General features: G+C 44.2%; 2 protein-coding genes across 3 annotated transcripts; both read right to left on the bottom strand.

The window, feature by feature from the left end:
* Positions 1-323: 323 nt before the first annotated feature.
* Positions 324-6,024, bottom strand: LOC118088685 (E3 ubiquitin-protein ligase TRIM56-like). Its single transcript, XM_060276977.2, has 2 exons — positions 5,923-6,024; positions 324-4,225 (listed from the first exon to the last, which is right to left on the bottom strand). Exon 2 carries the CDS (start codon positions 4,197-4,199, stop codon positions 2,163-2,165), a length of 2,037 nt encoding a protein of 678 aa, XP_060132960.1. The 5' UTR covers positions 4,200-4,225; positions 5,923-6,024; the 3' UTR covers positions 324-2,162.
* A 1,817-nt stretch (positions 6,025-7,841) lies between these two features.
* C7H1orf210 (chromosome 7 C1orf210 homolog) lies at positions 7,842-17,608 on the bottom strand. Of its 2 annotated transcripts, none has more exons than XM_035122611.3 (5): positions 17,469-17,608; positions 15,250-15,350; positions 13,826-14,333; positions 12,958-13,101; positions 7,842-10,426 (listed from the first exon to the last, which is right to left on the bottom strand). In XM_035122611.3, exons 2-5 carry the CDS (start codon positions 15,334-15,336, stop codon positions 10,038-10,040), a joined length of 1,128 nt encoding a protein of 375 aa, XP_034978502.2. In that variant the 5' UTR covers positions 15,337-15,350; positions 17,469-17,608; the 3' UTR covers positions 7,842-10,037. The 2 variants fall into 2 exon arrangements, with proteins under 2 accessions (XP_034978502.2, XP_034978500.2); XM_035122609.3 differs by having other exon boundaries at positions 8,091-10,426; positions 17,412-17,552.
* Positions 17,609-18,646: the final 1,038 nt, after the last annotated feature.

Below are 18,646 nucleotides of genomic sequence, written 5' to 3'. Positions count from 1 at the left end.
AAATATATGCCACAGTATATCCTTCAAGATTCATAGCTGCCAAGTTTTCCCTTTTCTCGCGAGGAAGCCTATTCAGCATAATGGAAAATCCCTGAAAAAAAGGGATAACTTGGCAGCTATGTCAAGATTTTTCCAACATAGCAAAAACCTCTATGCTTACTTAGAAGTAATCTCACTGGGACTTACTTCTGAGTAAATATGCAAAAAGATGCACATAGTGTCTCTCTTTGTGAAAAGTTAGTAGGCAATTTGAGACTTGCACTTTTCCACTGTCTACAAACCAGCTCCAAGGCACATGACTTGAGATTAGAAGTACAACAAAATGGCTATTTATTCAATTTTATTAATATCAAAAGCATATACTGAAGAAATGTTAACAGCTCCTTAAGAACTCCTTAAGTAATGCACAATGGGGTACCCTTGACCCTGGCTCCTCATAAGGCATGATGGCATTCAGCAGAGGCACCTGCACTCCTCTTCATACCTTCAACAGTTACCTATTTTATAGACCACGGATGGGGAACCTGTGGCTCTCCAGATGCTGTTGGATGAATACTCCAAACATCCATGACCATTGGCCATGCTAACCAGGGCTGATGGGAGTTGGAGTCCAAATAACCTCTGCAGGACCACATGTTCCCCAACCTCTGGGCCACTGCTCTTTGAACAATGCCATAGTATCTGTAAAACTGATGGAGCGTAAGGCTCAGGGGCCTAACATAGGTGCAGGATGTTGAGGCTGATAAAATTCCTCCCTGCTTAATCAGAGGATAACTAGATATAACAGGAACTAGATTTGCAGGCAGCATATGGTCCCTTTACTCTTTAAGTTTTGGTCTTCTTTCCCCAGACAATACATGTCTAGTCAACTTTCCCAAGCAGAGTTATCAAAGGAAATCTACAGCATAGCTTGCGTCAAAAAGGGAATGATCTGTAGGAACCATTTTGGCCTTGTGTTAAAAGACAGCAGAAAGGCCACCTCCCAATACATGCGCCTGCAGAAATTGGGATCTACATTTTCAAGTGCGTCTTCAAGACTAGTCATTTGTGCATCCTTGGGCATACAAGTGGGAAGTCGGGGAATTGGATGACTACTTTACTACCAAAATGAATAGCAGGAAGATTAGACAGTAGCTCACCAACTACGGATCTCGGTGCCGACTAGATGTGCATATAGACATTCATAGGTGACACCTGCATGGATCTTGAGACATGGGCCTTGAGCTGTGTGCCTATAAAAAGCTTGGAATACAATATTCCTGGTCTCAGCACCTCCACGTTTGTTTAGTGAGCCAGTGAGTTGTCAAGCCCTAGCAAAGACAGCATATTTACTAGGCATTGAGTAAGGAACATGTATGCAAGGAGAATTCTTGAATTTCTACAATTCCATGGGTACTCAGGGATTATGCAAGAGCATTAAATGTTTGTGAGATGAACATGAAAACACACATCCACATTTCCACAAACTACACACTGAATGCATGTTACTGTTTAAATTACACTAGAAGCTACGTTGCTTGTTCATATTGCCCCCTCAAAAAAATTCAATCTGATGGCAAGGCACAATAGTTCCTGGTCCACACAGCAGCAGGTGAAGGAAGTGGAATGTTATAAGTCTGTATAGTCTTTGTAAGTATAATGGTAGGACAGAGACCACCTCAGCACTAACCCTGATGCCTGAATTTGAATTATCAGATGAAAAAAGGAATAGCTGGTCTATTGCTCACTGAACGAAGGACCAAGCCTGCTGATGCATCTATAAGATTTCCTATGACCACAATGTCAGAGAAGGTAGGAATGTTGGTTCCAAATAAAAGTCGGGCCCCTTCTTCTCATGAGCCCTTCAACTGAGATCTGCATTGAAGCAGCAGACTCTAGAGGTTTGAACAAAGACCAGATCATAGAAATTGTGTGAATGCAAACCATAGTTTAAAGGTACATGTAAGATCTTGATCTACTGCCGTTATTCTCAAGTCAGGCTCTGACAATAGCAGGAAGATTTCAGCAATGTATATTCATCTGAGTGTAACAGCATTTCTTACCCAAGGTCTGATCTCAGGTCTAGTAAAGGCTGAAGCCCATCTCAATATCTAGTTAACACAATAGTGACAGTCTCCCTGAGCATCTTTCCAGAAAGATGCTCAGAACTTCAGAATAATGAGCTATAGCCAAAAGACATTAGTGTTTCCATCTTCCCTCGCTATAAAGAGGTTATTACTATCAATGGCCAAGACTCTGGGTCTTCCCATTGGACACTGGCCACTGAACACGACCTTCCCAGTCTCATCATCTGGCGAGAACTGTATCACTTTGAACTGATCAATCACAAAAATGTTCCTGTCTTCATCAACACAGACACTAAATGGCTTGGTCAGCAGTGAGGTTGAGGGCTTAAGCACATTCAGAACAATCCCAGACTTCTTCATGACCACAATTTGTTTCTTAATGAAGTCTGAGACAACAAACTCCTCCCAGCTATTTACAGCAATGAACAGGAATTTCCCCCCATAATAGTTGTCTGGCCGGACTCTGCCAACACATGCCCCAGATGGGCTGTACAATGAGATGGAACAGAGAGTTCCTTCACTAACAGCCACATAAGAGTCTCCATATGAGGCAAGGGGATAGGACAATGCAGAGCCCCTCATCTGCACTTTACGCAGGACCAATCCATCAAGATTCAGGAAAAAAAGATGAGTCTCTGAGGAACAGGCCAGGATCTTTCCACACACAGCGATGCCATAGAAGACAGAATCAGATGTAGGCAAAGGAATCACCCCCTCAGAGTCGCCACCGTAGCTATATTGCTTTATCTCAGCATTTGCCTGATCCAAAAGGACGACTTGACCACTGTGATGCATGAAAGAAATCCCAGTGATATTAGGCTTTTGTTTGGTGTGGGGTGGATCTTGGTCAAAGCTGTAGGCATACTCTGCTCTTCTGCTGCAGCCAGTGGAGGAAGAAGAGCTTTGAGAGTGGGAGTCAGATTCACTTGTGAAGGAGTCTTCATCTGAATCAGAAGGAGTGCCTGTAACCTCCCCACTCTCCTCGCCCAGAGACGTCAATGACTCACTGCCCAGCTCCAACTGCTGCACATCTCTGGTGGGTTGCTCCCCAGGAAAGACAAGACTGAAAATTGATGCTTCAGAGAGTTGCTGTGGCTCATCCCAGGCGATGGCTAATTCTGGAATCTGACTTTGGAGTTGTGGCAGTCTGTGCGCCCGAAGCTCCTCAACTCTATTCCTGATCATTCCTTCCAGGTGAAGGATCTCATAGTCCTTCCCAACACAGAGAATACGCTGAGAAAACTCTTGAGTATTCATTGCTTTGTCCTTCTGACTCTGCAGCTCCTTCTGTGCTAAACAAAAACGCTCCAGCTGTTCTGTTAAGAAGACATTCAGTTTTGTCAAAGCACATTCCTTCTGGGCAAAGATGTAAGTAGTGATATCTTCCACATACTTGCAGATCTTCTCCTTGACACGTTCACTCTCTACTTTTAGTTTGTCCATTGCCTCCTCCACAGCTTTTTCTTGTTCAGAGATGCAGGTAATTGTTCCCTGCAAGCTGTTGATCAACTGCTCTACAGTAGGTCGTTCCCGCTGGACTGCACTGGACATGGAAACCACTTTGTGCTGGAAATGGTCCAGCAAGCGACAATCCCTGCAGATGGACATGCTGCAGGTATCACAGAAGAAACGGAGCGCCTCCTGTGGGTGATCTTGGCACCACATTTCCTGCAAGACTCTTACCTCAGTGTCATAATGCCCAGCAAGGAACTCTTCCAGGCTCACCACCTTATGGTGTAGTGTGAGGCGGGAGCAGCAATGGCCCTGGGAACATATTTGGCACAATAAATCCTTGCAATCCAGGCAACGGGCAGTGGCAGCCACAACTTTCTGAGCACTAGAGCAGATTGTGCACTCTAGGTCCTTGTTGCGCTTCATCTGGAACAGTTCCAAGAGGCCATTGATGAAGAAATTGGTCTTCAGCCCCACAGAACCTCCAGGACATTCCGACTGCAGACGGCACTCAGGACACTGTATGGTCCCATTTTCTACCAAGGGCTCTAGGCATTTTTGGCAGTAGGTATGCAGGCATGGCAAGATTTTGGGCACCACATACAGGTCGTAGCAGATTTTGCAACTCAAAAAATCTTCCCGAATCAAATCCTGCAGGGACGTGGAACTCTGAGTTGCCATGATCTTGTCTGGTCGACCTGGTCGGTCTACAAACAGAACAAGAGACAATCAGCATGGCCAAACTGGGTCTTGCAACAGCTATGAAGCGGAGGTGGGTGGGTTTAGAAGTTGTGTCAATAAACCTAGCTAGTTCTTTGCCTACTAATTCCAAGAGCTGTTGAAAGGGAGGTGGAAATGTAACTCAAGACTACAACCCTATGCACTCACCTAGAAGGTAAGTCCTGCTGGATGGAGCTTACTTCTGAACAGATGTAGATAGGACTGCAGTCAGTAATATAAATAAGGATTTGTGATTAGGGAGCCAAAGGAACTGGAAATAAAATTACCGCCGTCAGTGCTGTAGCACAAGGGAACTGGAGAAGGGATTGGAGAGAATAACACTTGGTCAAACATAAGCAAGCAGAGATGGGCTTTTGGCATATTACACGTTTCGTGCACCAGTGTAGAACTTCAGTCTAGGAAAAAGCACAAAAGCCATGCGTAGATTACAACAATGGAACCAGAAAAAATATTGGGGGGGGGGGTGCAGGGAGAGAACTTTGCCCCATGTTAGACCTCTGAAAGGGGAATAATGGTAAAGAGCCCTAGTTCAGTGGCTGGGCAGCTGCTGTCATGGACTTCAAAGTCGCTCGAACTCAGGATGAAAGGGAGAAACGAGCTAAGAGGAAGACATGTTTTGCAAACCCTCACCGTGAACAATTCCAACCCAGAAACCTATGTCCCCACTGTGGAAGGATGTGTGAATCCAGGATTGGCCTCCACTGTCACTTACGGACTCACTGTTAAGACTGTGTTCATGGCAACAGTGACTTTGAAAGAGAATGGGAACCATTTATTGTATATTTGCAGAAACAAAGAAAGAGTATTGACTTGATGACAGGATTTAAATAAACACTCACACCTTTAGTAATAGAAACAGATAGAAAACAAGGAAATAATACAGGTATGATGTATTTTTAGAGATACAGTAGCAGTGTGTAATAGGGGGAAAATAAATCAGAAGTGGAAGTTGGGGGAAGCCCAAGAGGGGTGGGAAGAGGGAATGTAATATGAATGTTATGGATATGTGATATTTGTAATAACTGAAAAAGAAAATGGAATAAAAATGTAATAATAAGAGTTATGAAAAAGGCTGTGTTCATGGAATACATCTACTTGGCTATGAGTGATCACCGAACAATAAGAGGAGCTCTGTATACAGAATGTCCCAAGTTCAAACCCTGTCCTATCCAGGTAGGGCTGGAGTAGGGAGAGTGTTACTACCAGCCAGTGCAGAAGATATTGTGATAGATGGAACAATGGTCTGACATTAATGCTCCCAACCTAAGACACATTCTCTGAAATATGTGATATGGATTTTGATGGGAGCTAAATTTCAAGCAATCATACTTAGGATTACAGATTTAATTTCCAGTGTGTGTTTTCGGTCTATTTTCCAAGTGCTGGCAGAAGTGTGTGTGGAGTTGTTTTAGTAGAGAATAATGAAAAACCTATATTTAACTTGCCCTACAGAAATGTGCCAGTGAATTGGCTCAGCAAGCGAGTCGGTCGCGATCGGGGAAATTGCAAAGCACCAGCGCGAGGACAAGGAGACGCTTCGCCAAGCTCGAGAGCACCGGGCAGCTTGTGGCCCGATCCTTCTCCTTCTATCCCTTTCGGGTTCTTTTGCGGGTGCCTCTCTTGCATTCCCCAGCCTCAAACCTCATACAATGCAGTCACTCACTTGCAAGCGCTTCACGCGCACACGCCCAGCACAATAGCAGGCACCTTCCTTTAGGCAGGTAGTCCTTCGATCAGGTGCACGCGACTTCCGCCTCGTGGCGTCATTTCCGGAAGGCGCTCTACCTCGCTCATCTTGGTAGCAGAGCCGCCTCCTCTTCGGTTTCATGATTGAGTTAAGAGGCTCCATTTTGCACTGTTGAATCAGCGCGACTGGCCGCGAGCAGTCACGGCTCCCGGGCGCGTGGAGGGGGAGTTAGCTCTGTTAGTGCCCGGCATTTTAAAGACTAGCAAATTTATTACGGCAAAGTTCGGTAACAAGTAGAAACATAGGACTCTGCCGTGTACAAAACCAGACCTTTGGTCCACCTAATTGGGGTTTTTTTCATTGGCGGCTTGTGGTTCTTCAAAGTTTTAGGAGCAGTTTCCCCCAGCCCTACTCGGGATTCAGCTGATACCTTTTGAATGCAAAACCTGTACTCTTCCACAAAACCTGTACTCTGTCAGTGAACTGTTACTCCTCTCCCCCACCTCCGACCCCTTATGGCAAGAAGTTACAAAAATGAAGTGTCATTATCAGAAAAATGGGCTGGGCTTATGCTGACCATACATCTGGCTTTACAGTCTTTTGAAAGAGGCCTGTCTTTGAAGGACTATTCAACCCAAGCCTTTTAAATATAAAGAATACTTTATAAGAAGGGAGAACAGGGGACTTAGAAGTTGCCCATAAGTAGTAAACACAAGCTTGGCAAGCTTGGTCATGTGATCAGACTTTATGCCAGAGTGGTGAGATTTTATTTTCATTTATAGTAGCCATTTCTTCATGTGCTCCTCTTAGTAAACATTAGTACAGTATATACAAATCTGTCCCTTTTATCAGAGCCTACTACCATTAAGTTGAGTGAGGGTGCTACCCCAGTCAGCAGTGGCACCAAGCTGTTAGAGAATAGCTGTGTGTGCTATGTGGCCATCTGATGACCTGTGCCCCCTAAGCTAGCCTGCTGCCCTCAGGTGTGGTGGAGGATGCTGTCCCATCACCAATGATGGAGTAAGGATGTCTATTTATTGAACGTTCATCCTGGTTTGTTTGCAAGGAGGTAAGATGATGTTATTTCAAAGCGTTACTCCACACCTTCCATTGCATTTTCCCATCACTTTCCTTATCACAAAAAGTCCCCTCTTTGGGGGAAGTACGATTGTTGTGCAAGAGCTTCTAATCAACTATAATTGTGCAACCTGAATTCCCGTTAGGTGATTTAATCCCGCCTGAAAATAACAACAGGGGAACCACTGCCTTGTCTTTTGCTTCAGGCAACAAAATGTCTTGATTGGTCCTGCCTCTTTTGACTTTCTTTTGGTAGTGCATTTGCTCCAGTCAAACTAGATGGAATTGGGTTACTTTGACTCAATTTTTTTAAAAGCTTCACATGTATTTTTATAGATATCCTGCAGCAAAAGGAAGCCTCTAACCCAGCCCACTTTATTTAGATGTTTAAATTAAGCTTTCTATAGTTCCACTGCGCTCGTCTGCACATGGACAATTTCTTGCAGGAGAATCATGATGTCTGTCACTTCAGATTTCTGCTTCCTTGATGGAAGTAGACATTTACAGGGAATGAAAGTAGCTGCAGCTCATGGCTCCTTTGGGTGAAGCCTGTTTATTTTGCTATAGATGTCTTCTGCAGGCCTTGTTTTGTTATATCCCAGTTTTTGTATCGAACACAAGCTGGTTGCTTCCAGCACCTCTTCATCTGAACTATAAGTCTACAGTGAGGGACAGAAGTCTGAGCAAACAGGGAGAAAACAGCTAAAAATGAGGGCTGTCATTTATTGCTATGAATAATTCTAGCAATACTATCTGAAGAAGTGTGTATGCACACGAAAGCTCATACCAATGACAAACTTAGTTGGTCTCTAAGGTGCTACTGGAAGGAATTTTTTATTCTGTTTCTAGCAATACTGCATGACAAGCTGAAATATGGTATCTGATTAAGCCATAATGTGGAGTCTTGGTATTTTCACAGAATTCCCTTGCTGTAGAGAAGTGGTAAAGAGAAGGTGCAGCCCAATGTTTTTTTTGGCCAAAGGGGAAACACTGTGTACAATCTTACAAACCTAGAGAATAAACACCCAAATGATCCTATTTTCAGGGTTAAATTCACAATATTCTCATTCATTTAAAAACACTGGAGTGTATTTAATTATGAAACAGCCACACCACTGCACAGATTCTGGTGGAGATAATTTCCATTCAAATCTCCCCTGTATTTCATCCTCAAAATACTTTCATATCACTTAAATGAGCAATTTCTTATTGATACAGTCACTGTAATAAAGGTGATGTTCACATACTGGGAAACATTGCCTTCTCTGATCCCAAAGCCTTATTCAGTTCACCCCAAACAACACTGGGTTAACATTGCCATATCAGGAAGGAATTGAAACAGCAAATGGGGCAAGATTTTTTGTTTTGCACTAAGGTAGGATTTGGAGTTTATGAGGCTATACAGTACCGGATTCTACAATATGTGCCATTGTTTCCTTTGCTTGATCCTGCTACAAAGCCCTCACATAGGAGGATGGAGAAACTCCTGGCTGCAATGGAAGCAACCTTGCCGTCATCCGCAGAAAAGGATAGCAGACATGAGAAACAGGAGACTCCAGTAGTGAAATCATTGTGGTTTCAGTACTGGCAAAAAGCTATACATGCCCACACAATCTGAAGGGCCTATGATGCACTGCCATCTGAACATCTTGCATCAAACAGGAGAGGTTCTAAAGCTGAACACTTGATGAAATCATGGAAGTGGTCAACTGGTAGTTGAAGAAAACTACAATCAGAAGGAAGAATACAGTATTGAGAAATTAGTAAGAGGAAGGATTGCTGCTACATTTCTTAAGCCACTGTAATGGGCAGTTCTCAATTCAGTTATACCAAGCACAGAGTGGATGGCTTACCAGGAAGCATAAATATCATTTGATACACAGATAAAAGAGATTGTATAAGGGAATTATATACATTGGTTGTACAAATGTGCAGCCCAGGGTATGGAACAAAACCTAGATAGCAAAACACACCTCTGCCCCAGTCCAAGCAGTGTTGCTGGTGTGACTGATGCCAGTGGCGGCAGAAAGTGAGATGCTGCAATGCTCCTTGTAATTCTGCTTCTGTTTTGAACTCATTCTTACAAAGTTTGCAAGAGATGCATCCTAGAACCACTTGCCTGCAGCACTGTATATGGGCTTCTCACTTATCACAGGCAACACTAAAAAAAAGTTTTGGCCATAAACAAGATATGAATGAACAAAGTGTCCCTCCTAGCACATTCCTGTATTATCCTTAGAATAACTTCTTTGTTTAGGCACATCTCTCTTCCACATGTTGGCAACATATCTTCCAAAAATCTCACAGCAAGGCTCTTCTCACAGTTTCCACTCCATCTTGAAATATGTTGGAACCACTACAAAATTAAGAAACTTGACACTGGTTTTAGAGAGAGGCTATGCATAAACATTGTAATGATGGCTGCTAGTCTGGACTTCTTACTTTTTAGTCTGGCTTCTTTCTGTGGATCAGTGCATCAGTGCAGCTCTTCCTCTTCACTAGCTTGGGTGCAATAGGAGTTGTCCAACAACATCTAGAGGGCATCAGTTTAAGAAAAGCTGTTCTTCACCATTCTCCCCACCTCTACTACATGCAGCTTTTCCTCATGTACCTTGAATATTTATCTGATCAAGTGTTTGCTGGGGCAACAACACATAATTTGGGTTTTTTTACACTTAAAAACTGCTTCCACAGTGGGCTGGGTTCATTAAAATTCTGTCTTTCAATAGCCTAAGCCAGCAGTCTAGTACACAATAATGTGGGAGCTAATCCATGGATAACCTCACAGTTACACAAATGAAATGTATTGAGAAGCTACTGCAGTTCAGTGTACAGAAAACGGGGAAATGTAGTTGTTGGCAAGAAGCTAAGGGTTGTAGATCAGATATTGGTCTGAAGCCAAAGAGCAGGTAGGAGAATCTGTAACAAGTATGAGATAACTGGAAGCTCCTAGAGAACGGGGTGATATGGTATTGGAGAATATGAAAAATTGGGGCTTGGTTCCTAATATCCCCTCAAAGTTTGAAATGGGGTTCCAATTCATTTTCTTTCTCCTCTGCCACCACCTCCTCCTCCTCCTCCTCTTCCTGCAAGCCTTGATTGGGTTCAATGTAGTTATCTTCAATGAAACCATCATCATCTTCTGCAGGACACCCAGCTACTCTAGGGATGCCTTGGTTCCTCTCATAGGCCACATCCATGTCAGCTTCCTCAGCATGGCTGCTTCCAATGGAGCGGGAATCAGGCAGCCGTTGATGGTTGTAGCTGGCACGGTTCCTCTGGAACAATTTGCATTTAGCAACCAACGCAATCACAATGGAGATGGCGATAGCCGAAAGCACAAATGCAGCAAAGTATGGCCAGCTATGAGCAACTTTTCCAGGGGGAAGTGTGGTAGTAGAGGCTGCAAAGGAAAGGAAAGCTAGTGCATAATTCAAATACTCACTACCAATGTTCTCATTCAGGAAATATATTTGACTAAAAACCTATGTAAAAACTTACTTGGGAATAAATCCCACTGAAGTGAGTAAACATGCATTGAATTGCATGGTACACCTGTATTTTTTCTTAATAGGTGTGAACAGGGGAAAACCATAGTCCTATGTCCTTTCTTTGAGGAAAATAGTACAGCGGCAGGTCATTGGAGATAGGAGCTACTCTCCCTGGCAAATGGCACCCATTCCTGGGCTAAGCATATCAATCTGAAATTGGAAGTTAATGATGTCGACATAGTAGTATAGCAAGCATTTCATTCACTGAGTCAGGGACTACAGTGGAGCCTGTCACTGCCCTGCCGTGCCTGATCCTTCCCTTCTACAAGGTTATCTAATATTGGCTTAATACAACAGTGGCATAAAACGCAGCACAATGTGACTCGAAGAAAGTTTGCTGAAGGCAATCTGCAGATCCAGCCCCAGCTAACTAATCTAGAGGAAAACAAAGCCTAAAATTCTACCTTGTTCATTTGTGGATCAAGGCATTCATAGAGATTTGGCTCTTTTAGGGTTGGGGTGATTTGAGGTTTTTTGCCTGCCTTGGGATCATCATTGTAAGAAGCTAATAACTGTGTGGAAGCTGGTAGCTAGAATCAGCTAATTATCTCATTTGTAAATGACTGTTGCAAGCACCACCACCATCAGGAAGGATTTCCTCACTTTCATATAGCACTGTTGTGAGCAACAATGCTGGTAAACAGGAAACCAGGGGCGTACCCAGGATCAAAACTAGGGGGGGCAAGGGGCGGGGCCAAGGCACGGGAGGGGAGGGGACACAAAGTGGGAATGTGGGCGGGGCTACAGAGCCCAGGTGAAATCAAAATAAACCTGAAGCGACGGCGGCGAAGGGGAGAAAACCAGCGGCCGCCTAGAGGAGAAGAGGGAAGTCTGGGGGTGGGCGGGGGGGGGAGAGAAGGGAACCAGGCTTGGATCGGGGCCTCCGCGGAGGTCTGGAGCAAAGCCCCGGCCTCCGCGAAGCTATCCGAGGCTCCGTTGCTGCAGCGGTCTGGCAGGCGCTGAACGACTCCCAACGTTCGGGAGACCTTTGAGCACAGCCGCGCTGTGCGCATGCGCCCTGCACGGCGGCCGCCGGAGTCCACAGCCGCGCTGTGCGCATGCGCCCCGCTTTGCGCATGCGCAAAGGTCTCCCGAACGTCGGGAGCGTCAGCCCTTGCCCCCTCCCACACAGCGCGGCTGTGTGGACTCCGCACGGCTCGGGCGCAAGAGACTGCTGCGGGCGCCGAACTCGCGCTCCGCTGGGCTGTCCTCCGCCTCTGCCCACCAGCCCCGCCGGCAGCGCCACTCTTGCCCGCAGCTGCCCGACCGGCCCTGCCTCTAGAGTAGGGCAGCGGCCCCTCCCTGCCCCGCGGTGGGTACGCCCTTGCAGGAAACACAGAAAGAAGCATGTCATTAAAAACATTTCTCATCACCATGGTTTAGAGTTACCCTTCATGATTTTAATCAGAATGGGATACCTCTGTCGACCCTGCCAAATCATCTCAGTATGCTTGGATCAGCAAAAAACGAGCAGGAATTGGCATCCCTAACACATGCTGTTTCCACTGGTGACTGCAACTCTAATTCATTCTCACAGAAAGCTCTCATAGGGGGACACCAGTGAGTGATGGTTCTTGGATTCGGTGGAGAAAAAATGTCAAATGCAAAAATTATAAAATGGGTGTTATAGCTCATCAGAAGGACCCCCGGTTTATTGAGTGTTTGTCGTGATTTGTTTGCCCCAAGGTTTCTGAGAGGTTAGATGACATTGGCTATTTCTTGAACACTCATACAGTTTTGTTTGCAAGGAGGTTATATGCCATTAGGTCAAGCAAGTGTTATGCCATGCTTTCCTTTGCATTTTCTCATCACTTTCCTAACCACAAAAAGTCCAGTATTGGGGGGGAAGCACTTTGTTGTTCAAGACCTCCCAATCTACATTTATTTGTTTAGTTATTGCCTAACCTTTACCCTAAGGGACCCAGGTGGTGCTGTGGGTTAAACCACTGAGCCTAGGGCTTGCTGATCAGTAGGTCGTCGGTTCGATTCCCTGTGACGGGGTGAGCTCCCATTGCTTGGTCCCAGCTCCTGCCAACCTAGCAGTTCGAAAGCATGTCAAAATGCAAGTAAATAAATAGGAACCGCTACAGCGGGAAGGTAAACGGCGTTTCCATGTGCTGCTCTGGTTTGCCAGAAGTGGCTTTGTCATGCTGGCCACATGACCTGGAAGCTATACGCCGGCTCCCTCGGCCAATAATGCAAGATGAGCATGCAACCCCAGAGTCGGTCACGACTGGACCTAATGGTCAGGGGTCCCTTTACCTTTACCCTTCACCCTAAGATCCCAGGGTGGGTTACATCAATTAAAACCTGAATCTGCTGGTATGTTATTCAATCCCACCTGAAAATGGTGACACACTGGAAGTGGTTTTGCTTCACTTACTGTAATTTTTAGATGTCAGGTTAGCTGAATTTTCATCCCGAGGGACCCTCACTTTTCTTCTGTGTCCGTGGTCCTGATAGTCCAGAGTACTACCGGTAATCTCTTTAGTCTGGAGCTCTAGGTGTGAATCATGGATCAGCTCAGCTAGAGGACACAAAAGCTGTTAGTGTCCATTCACACTGAGAGATTACAGTTTATTTTCCATCCTAGGTCCATTCTATTGGGATAATACACATATTAGAAGGTTTTATGAGAGGCAAAACTGCCTAAATCGACTTGGTTTCCTGGGATTATTCCTCAGTCTGTTGAAAACAGTCACATTTCCTCAGAAATCAAGCCTCTATTTCCCCAATATAAGCAGAAATACTGCAGTTGTGTAGAGAGCTTGTCATGAACACATCTTATTGGGTGTAATCAGTGACACACTGAAAACCTGCCCTCCATCGGTTCTATTTTGTATCCTCTTTTTTACAGCAGTTTTAAATCTTATTATTTAGAAACCAATTATCAGAGACTGTGTGCATGTTTTCCCATTGTATGCCTCTAGCAGGGGCATACAGTATAGAATTCCATATGGGCAAACGCACAGCCTGGTTGAAGAGGACAGGCCACTGCTCTGCCGGTTTCCGTTTTTGCTTTTTTTTAACTAGCCCTTTTATAAACTGCTATCATACCCAGAGAACCACATACACACACACACACTGGGTTGTTTACAACATTAGTCCTATTAAAAGTAGACCCATTTTACTCTTGAGTAGAACTTAGTTGGATGCAACCTACTGCTGTTTTGTTTTGAACATTGAGTAATGGGAGCTCCATGATCTGAGTACTGTCCACTCAACAACCCACTTCCCATTGCTTGATTCACCTTCTGTTTGTTGTAGTCCCTGTCGGGAAGGAGTGATGGAGGCACTGTACACCCAGGGATTCCCCTGAAGCTCAACGTGGTGGATTCTTTCCACAAGTAACCGAGCAAGTTCATCTGAATATAACAGCTCATTGTCCTGTAGGTCCAGATGGACAAGGTTTCCAGGGACAGGAAACACAGAGGGTTCCAGATACTGAAGCTTATTGTTTTTCAGGAGCAGTATGTGGAGGTTTTTCAAGCCCAGGAAGCTGTTTGAGTGCATGTTGGAAATGCTGCAACTGCTTAAATCCAAGAGGTGGAGAGCACCCAGGTTACAAAAGAGGCCAGGATAGAGAGTAGGAATGGTATTGCTGGAGAGGTTTAGGGAATGCAGAGAAGGGAAGCTTCTCAGAAATGTTCCATGTCTGGGCATTATCAATGAGTTAAAAGACAGGTCCAGGTTGGTGATATGTCTGGGAAGAGATTTTGGAGCATGGAGAAGGCTCTTTCCACTGCAGGCTGCCCATCCCTGTGAAAAATCATACTACTGGCATGAAACCTCAAAACATTAAAGCATCATAATTCAAATTAGTTTGGATTGAGATCTTTCCCTAACAGAATCATTAAGCTACTGGGTGACAGAAAAGCTTCTGCAGCTTGCCTTCACCTGAAAAGTGGTTGGGACTTACTGCCAAGTATATAGATGCTCAAATTTAAGGCTGCTTTTGCATGCTACTGTTAGCAAATAACCATGTTTTTCAAGTTGCAACATCTCATGTAAGTTTTAAAAAAGTGTTAAATTTGAACTAGAGTGCTCTAAAGCTGAAGCAAGCTGACATTTCCTGCACATAGGTTAGTGACATACTGGAAATGCATAAATGAGTACTGGCAAAATCAATTACGCAGAGATTATGCATACCAACCCTTCACTTGGGCTGCACTCATGTTGACCCTGTTAATCTCCCCAATCTACCCTTTAGAGTAGCAGGGATCAGTATGGGGATTAGTGTTGAAAAAGATGAATAGCTAAATCACATATTGATCCAGTTTAGTTAAATCCAGGCTATGTCTGGAGTAGTTATTTCACTACAATTGCAATCCTGTGCAAACATACTTGGAAGTAAGTTCCCTTTCACTGACTTTTGAGCCTTGGATCAGGATCAGACACAGTTAATGACAGTGTTCATTATCATATATAAATAACAACCATTAGAAGAGTTAGCCTCTGTACAATAGTTATGTTTTAATTGTTTTTTTATTGTGAACATAATTAGAATGCATAACTTTTTTTAAAAAAAAAGTAGGAAGTGGAACTGAAAAAATCTGGAGATTATCCCATACAGCCAACCTTTAATCAGATAAACTGGTCAAGATCTTCCAGGATGCAGAATTTTCAGATTACAGTATTCTTCACTATATACAGATGTACTGTATATCTTGCTTACCTGCTTGTCAATATTGCAGGGATGTCCTGATGCCACAGACCATACCCAGAGCATGCTGGAGACCCTGAAGTACCAGGCATCTTTCATTTTGCTTCAGGATACTGTAAAAGAAAGGGAGGAATGCCATGGCACAGTTGGTGACACAAGAATCCTGGAGACCTGCTCCATGGTAAGAAGCGGGTGATGTGGGTAGGATGGGTATGGCACAATAATTTTCAGGGTGCTTCCCTATCCTTAAGAAATGCTGGTGCCTTTCAACTCCGTGGCTGTGAATGCAGATTCCTTTGTATTACAGTTAACGTGGGCAAACACACACACATGAACTGTATGGGTGGACTTTGCAGTACAGTATCTGGCCTTCAGAAACTAATTTGGTATCAGGATTCCATTCTAGCGGATTAGAATCATAGTTAAAGCCAAGACATCAGGTTGGAGAGGAAAACTGAAGGAAGAAGTACAAAATGAATAAAAGATCTAAAAACCATGAGCTTTGAGTTCCTCCAGATAAAGTGTTTATTCAACATTCAAAGCTTACACGGTAGTCTGGTCTTTGTTGAGCATTCATACTGACTTGTTATTGAGTGGTTATATGACAATGAGCATTCGTCTTGATTTGTTTGTGAGATGTTCACACATCTTTTGTTGATCATTTGTTTATCCCACTCTTTTCCAATCATGTCCTTATCACTTTTCAGATTTCAAGAGGTCTGTTGTTTTTTAAAGTGGATTTGTTGCACAAGGGCAACAGAGCACTTTAATCCACTTTAATTGCACAAACAGCTTGTGCATGCTGGAGCTTACTGTGTGTTTGCAGCCGTTTGCATTCCCATTTAATTTGTGTACTACATACAGGGTATGACCTTACAACACACAACTTGATGCATTCCCCACCACCCCCGCCAGTAAATCCAGGTTTACTCAATATAGGGAGAATTCACTTGGGGTCGCATAAAGTATTTTTCCGTGTTTGGGGGTGAGTGAGTCAGTTGTCACTTTCTGTTGCTCGCCTGTCCATGCCTACCACTTCCTCAGTATGTACATTTCTTTTCCAGCTGTCCTCATAACTGTTTCCAGTGCACTCCTGAACGGATTATTCCCCCCCCCCTTTTGGTCCCCCAGATTTGCACAAACCACAAAACTGCACAAACAGACTACATTTAAAAATTATACACCATAAGTATTTGGCAGCAATCTGAAAAGTGTGCTGAGAATTTACAATTGCTTTCATTTCTTTTCCAGCAAGCTAGTATAAGAGCGCCTCAGGAGCATACCCACAGCTCAGGAACACCTCAGTTGCCTGACTGATTTGGGCAGGTAAATTTTTCAAAACCACAAATTGCACAGAAAGTTATCTGTGTGCATGCCCTGTCAATACTTAATCAGCATATAATGGAATCGACAAATTAGAAGGCAGGGACACACAAAAAAAGGGTATGAAAGGGAAAGGCTGAAATTACTCCTGATACACAAATTCAAATATGTGCAGGTGTGAACTACTCCAATCTAATTCCAATTGGGCAGGGCTGGAAGCAAACAGTTAAATAATGCTCAAATGTGAAGAAGCCCCTAAAGTCTGAGTATGCACTTCAATACCTCCTGCAAAATAGTAACAGCCTGGAGGCACCCTTGGCCCTTAAAAAGAATAGTAGAACATTGAAAGATCACGTTGAGATTGGAAAGGGGAATGGCTAAGTGCCAGAGCGTGTCAAGTAGCGTACAGAAACAGGACAGATGGCAAGCATCTGAGTTCAAAGACTAGCAAAGCGAACATCATGAATGAAGAGAAGAGCCTAGACAGATACAGCAGATGTGGTGGTTCTAATAGGTGCCCTTTGTAAGACAGCCAAACTTTCAGGACTACTACACGATAGATTCTGCACTCATTCTGCAGGCTGCATTTACACACAGTGAAAACAGCATTTGTTCACACTGTTGTATCCAAGGCATACAAAATCTCAGAAGCATATTATTGCTTAACTTGTGCTAAAAAAGGAGGAAGACTGGCTTCTGAATTCTGAACCACGCCCAAGGCAACTTCACCCCTACCTCCACACAGACAACTTGGCACTGCCGGAGTCAGGCGAAACCCCCCCCCCTAAAAAAAAACACCACAGGGAGTCATGCCATGAGGGAGGGTTGCTGCAATTTAAAATGTTTATTACCTTTGCCTGGTTCTCACTCTTCCCCAAATTTTCCCTGCAGGCAGAAAAATAATTTACCTCAGGAACCGTGCCAGTTTGCGTGTGTGCGCTCTCTCTTCCTGAGTCTCTGTACTGTGGGAGTGGCAGGTGCCGAAGAAAATGGAGGGTGAATGTGGAAAAGGTGAAAGGTAAAGGAAGCCAGTTACATATTAACTGGAATCGGCATCTCTTGTCTTTGGGACATGGTAGGATCCAAAATAAGGCTCTGGAGGAAGGGAGGTGCCCAGTAGGCACTGTTTGCCCACAGATCAAGAAACCAAGTCATAAAGGTCATGTGCAAACTTGTGCAACTGTTTACATGGATGTCTGCATTAATTCTGAATGACACATTAATCCTGAAGGATATACAAAAGGTATTTCTGCGTGGAAGAGGCCAGTATTCCTGGAAGGGCTATAGCTCAGTGGTGGATTGTATGTTTTGCATGCAGAATGCCTCAGCAAAGACGCATTGCCTGAAACCCTGGAAAGCTGCTGCCAATCAGTATAGGCAATACTGAGACAGATGGATCAATATTCTGGACTCTGTATTTGGAAGCTTCCTATGTCTTTTGTGTTGTACTTGTGTGATTCAGATTGCACATCTTGTGAGGGTCTGTTAGGGTGTTCTTGCTTACAATAAAATAATATCAAATAAGTGCCCTGTCCATTGAACACCATGGGGGTTTTCAGGCAGGGTTAACACTACAAACAAATGGTGCTATTTCACGATGATCTGCAAGCAGAATTCCACCCTGAGGGTGTTGTGCTTTTTCTTTGTGTACATCCAACAAGCATTTTGCTTTTTTGTTGAACCTCTCCTCTCCCCACCCCATAGCCCGCTTCTGCTTTCTGCTTTAGTGTAGAGAAAGCTGCTGCCGTCTGGCAGAGAACAGGAAACAGTATGCAAAGGAGAGCCAACTTTTGTGGAAGAAGGGAAGCATAAAACACACTCCACCCTGTCTTATATGCTGTGGGGATTTGAAAAAAAGGCTGGTTGCAAGAAGCACATTCCCTTAATTTCTCTCACACCTTTTGCTCTGCCCTCTGGGGTCCCCAAGGGTGAAGTGTTCTCTGTAAGGGTTCACAGAGCACTCACAAAATAGCTGACACCAGAGTGTCATTAGGAATGGGTGGGGAATTACTTTGTGGCTGGATCCCCTGGTCTAGGGATGTGGTGGCTTCTCCAGCTGTATGAGAGGAAACAGTTTCCCTTAATT

Source organism: Zootoca vivipara, chromosome 7 (genome assembly GCF_965207765.1).
Source record: "Zootoca vivipara chromosome 7, rZooViv2.hap1.1, whole genome shotgun sequence".
In the NCBI taxonomy this organism is placed as follows: domain Eukaryota; kingdom Metazoa; phylum Chordata; class Lepidosauria; order Squamata; family Lacertidae; genus Zootoca; species Zootoca vivipara.
The sequence above is the reverse complement of the archived record's forward strand: the minus strand, read 5'-3'. Positions and strand labels throughout refer to the sequence as shown.

What these genes read in the sequence shown, in the direction of transcription:
- LOC118088685 (XM_060276977.2), bottom strand. Translation starts at nt 4,199, where the DNA reads ATGGCAACTCAGAGTTCCACGTCCCTGCAGGATTTGATTCGGGAAGAT.
- C7H1orf210 (XM_035122611.3), bottom strand. Translation starts at nt 15,336, where the DNA reads ATGAAAGATGCCTGGTACTTCAGGGTCTCCAGCATGCTCTGGGTATGG. An exon ending in CCTGCAATATTGACAAGCAG is followed by an intron (nt 14,334 to 15,249) that starts GTAAGCAAGATA and finishes GATTTTTCACAG; the next exon opens with GGATGGGCAGCCTGCAGTGG. An exon ending in GGGACTACAACAAACAGAAG is followed by an intron (nt 13,102 to 13,825) that starts GTGAATCAAGCA and finishes TGTGTCCTCTAG; the next exon opens with CTGAGCTGATCCATGATTCA.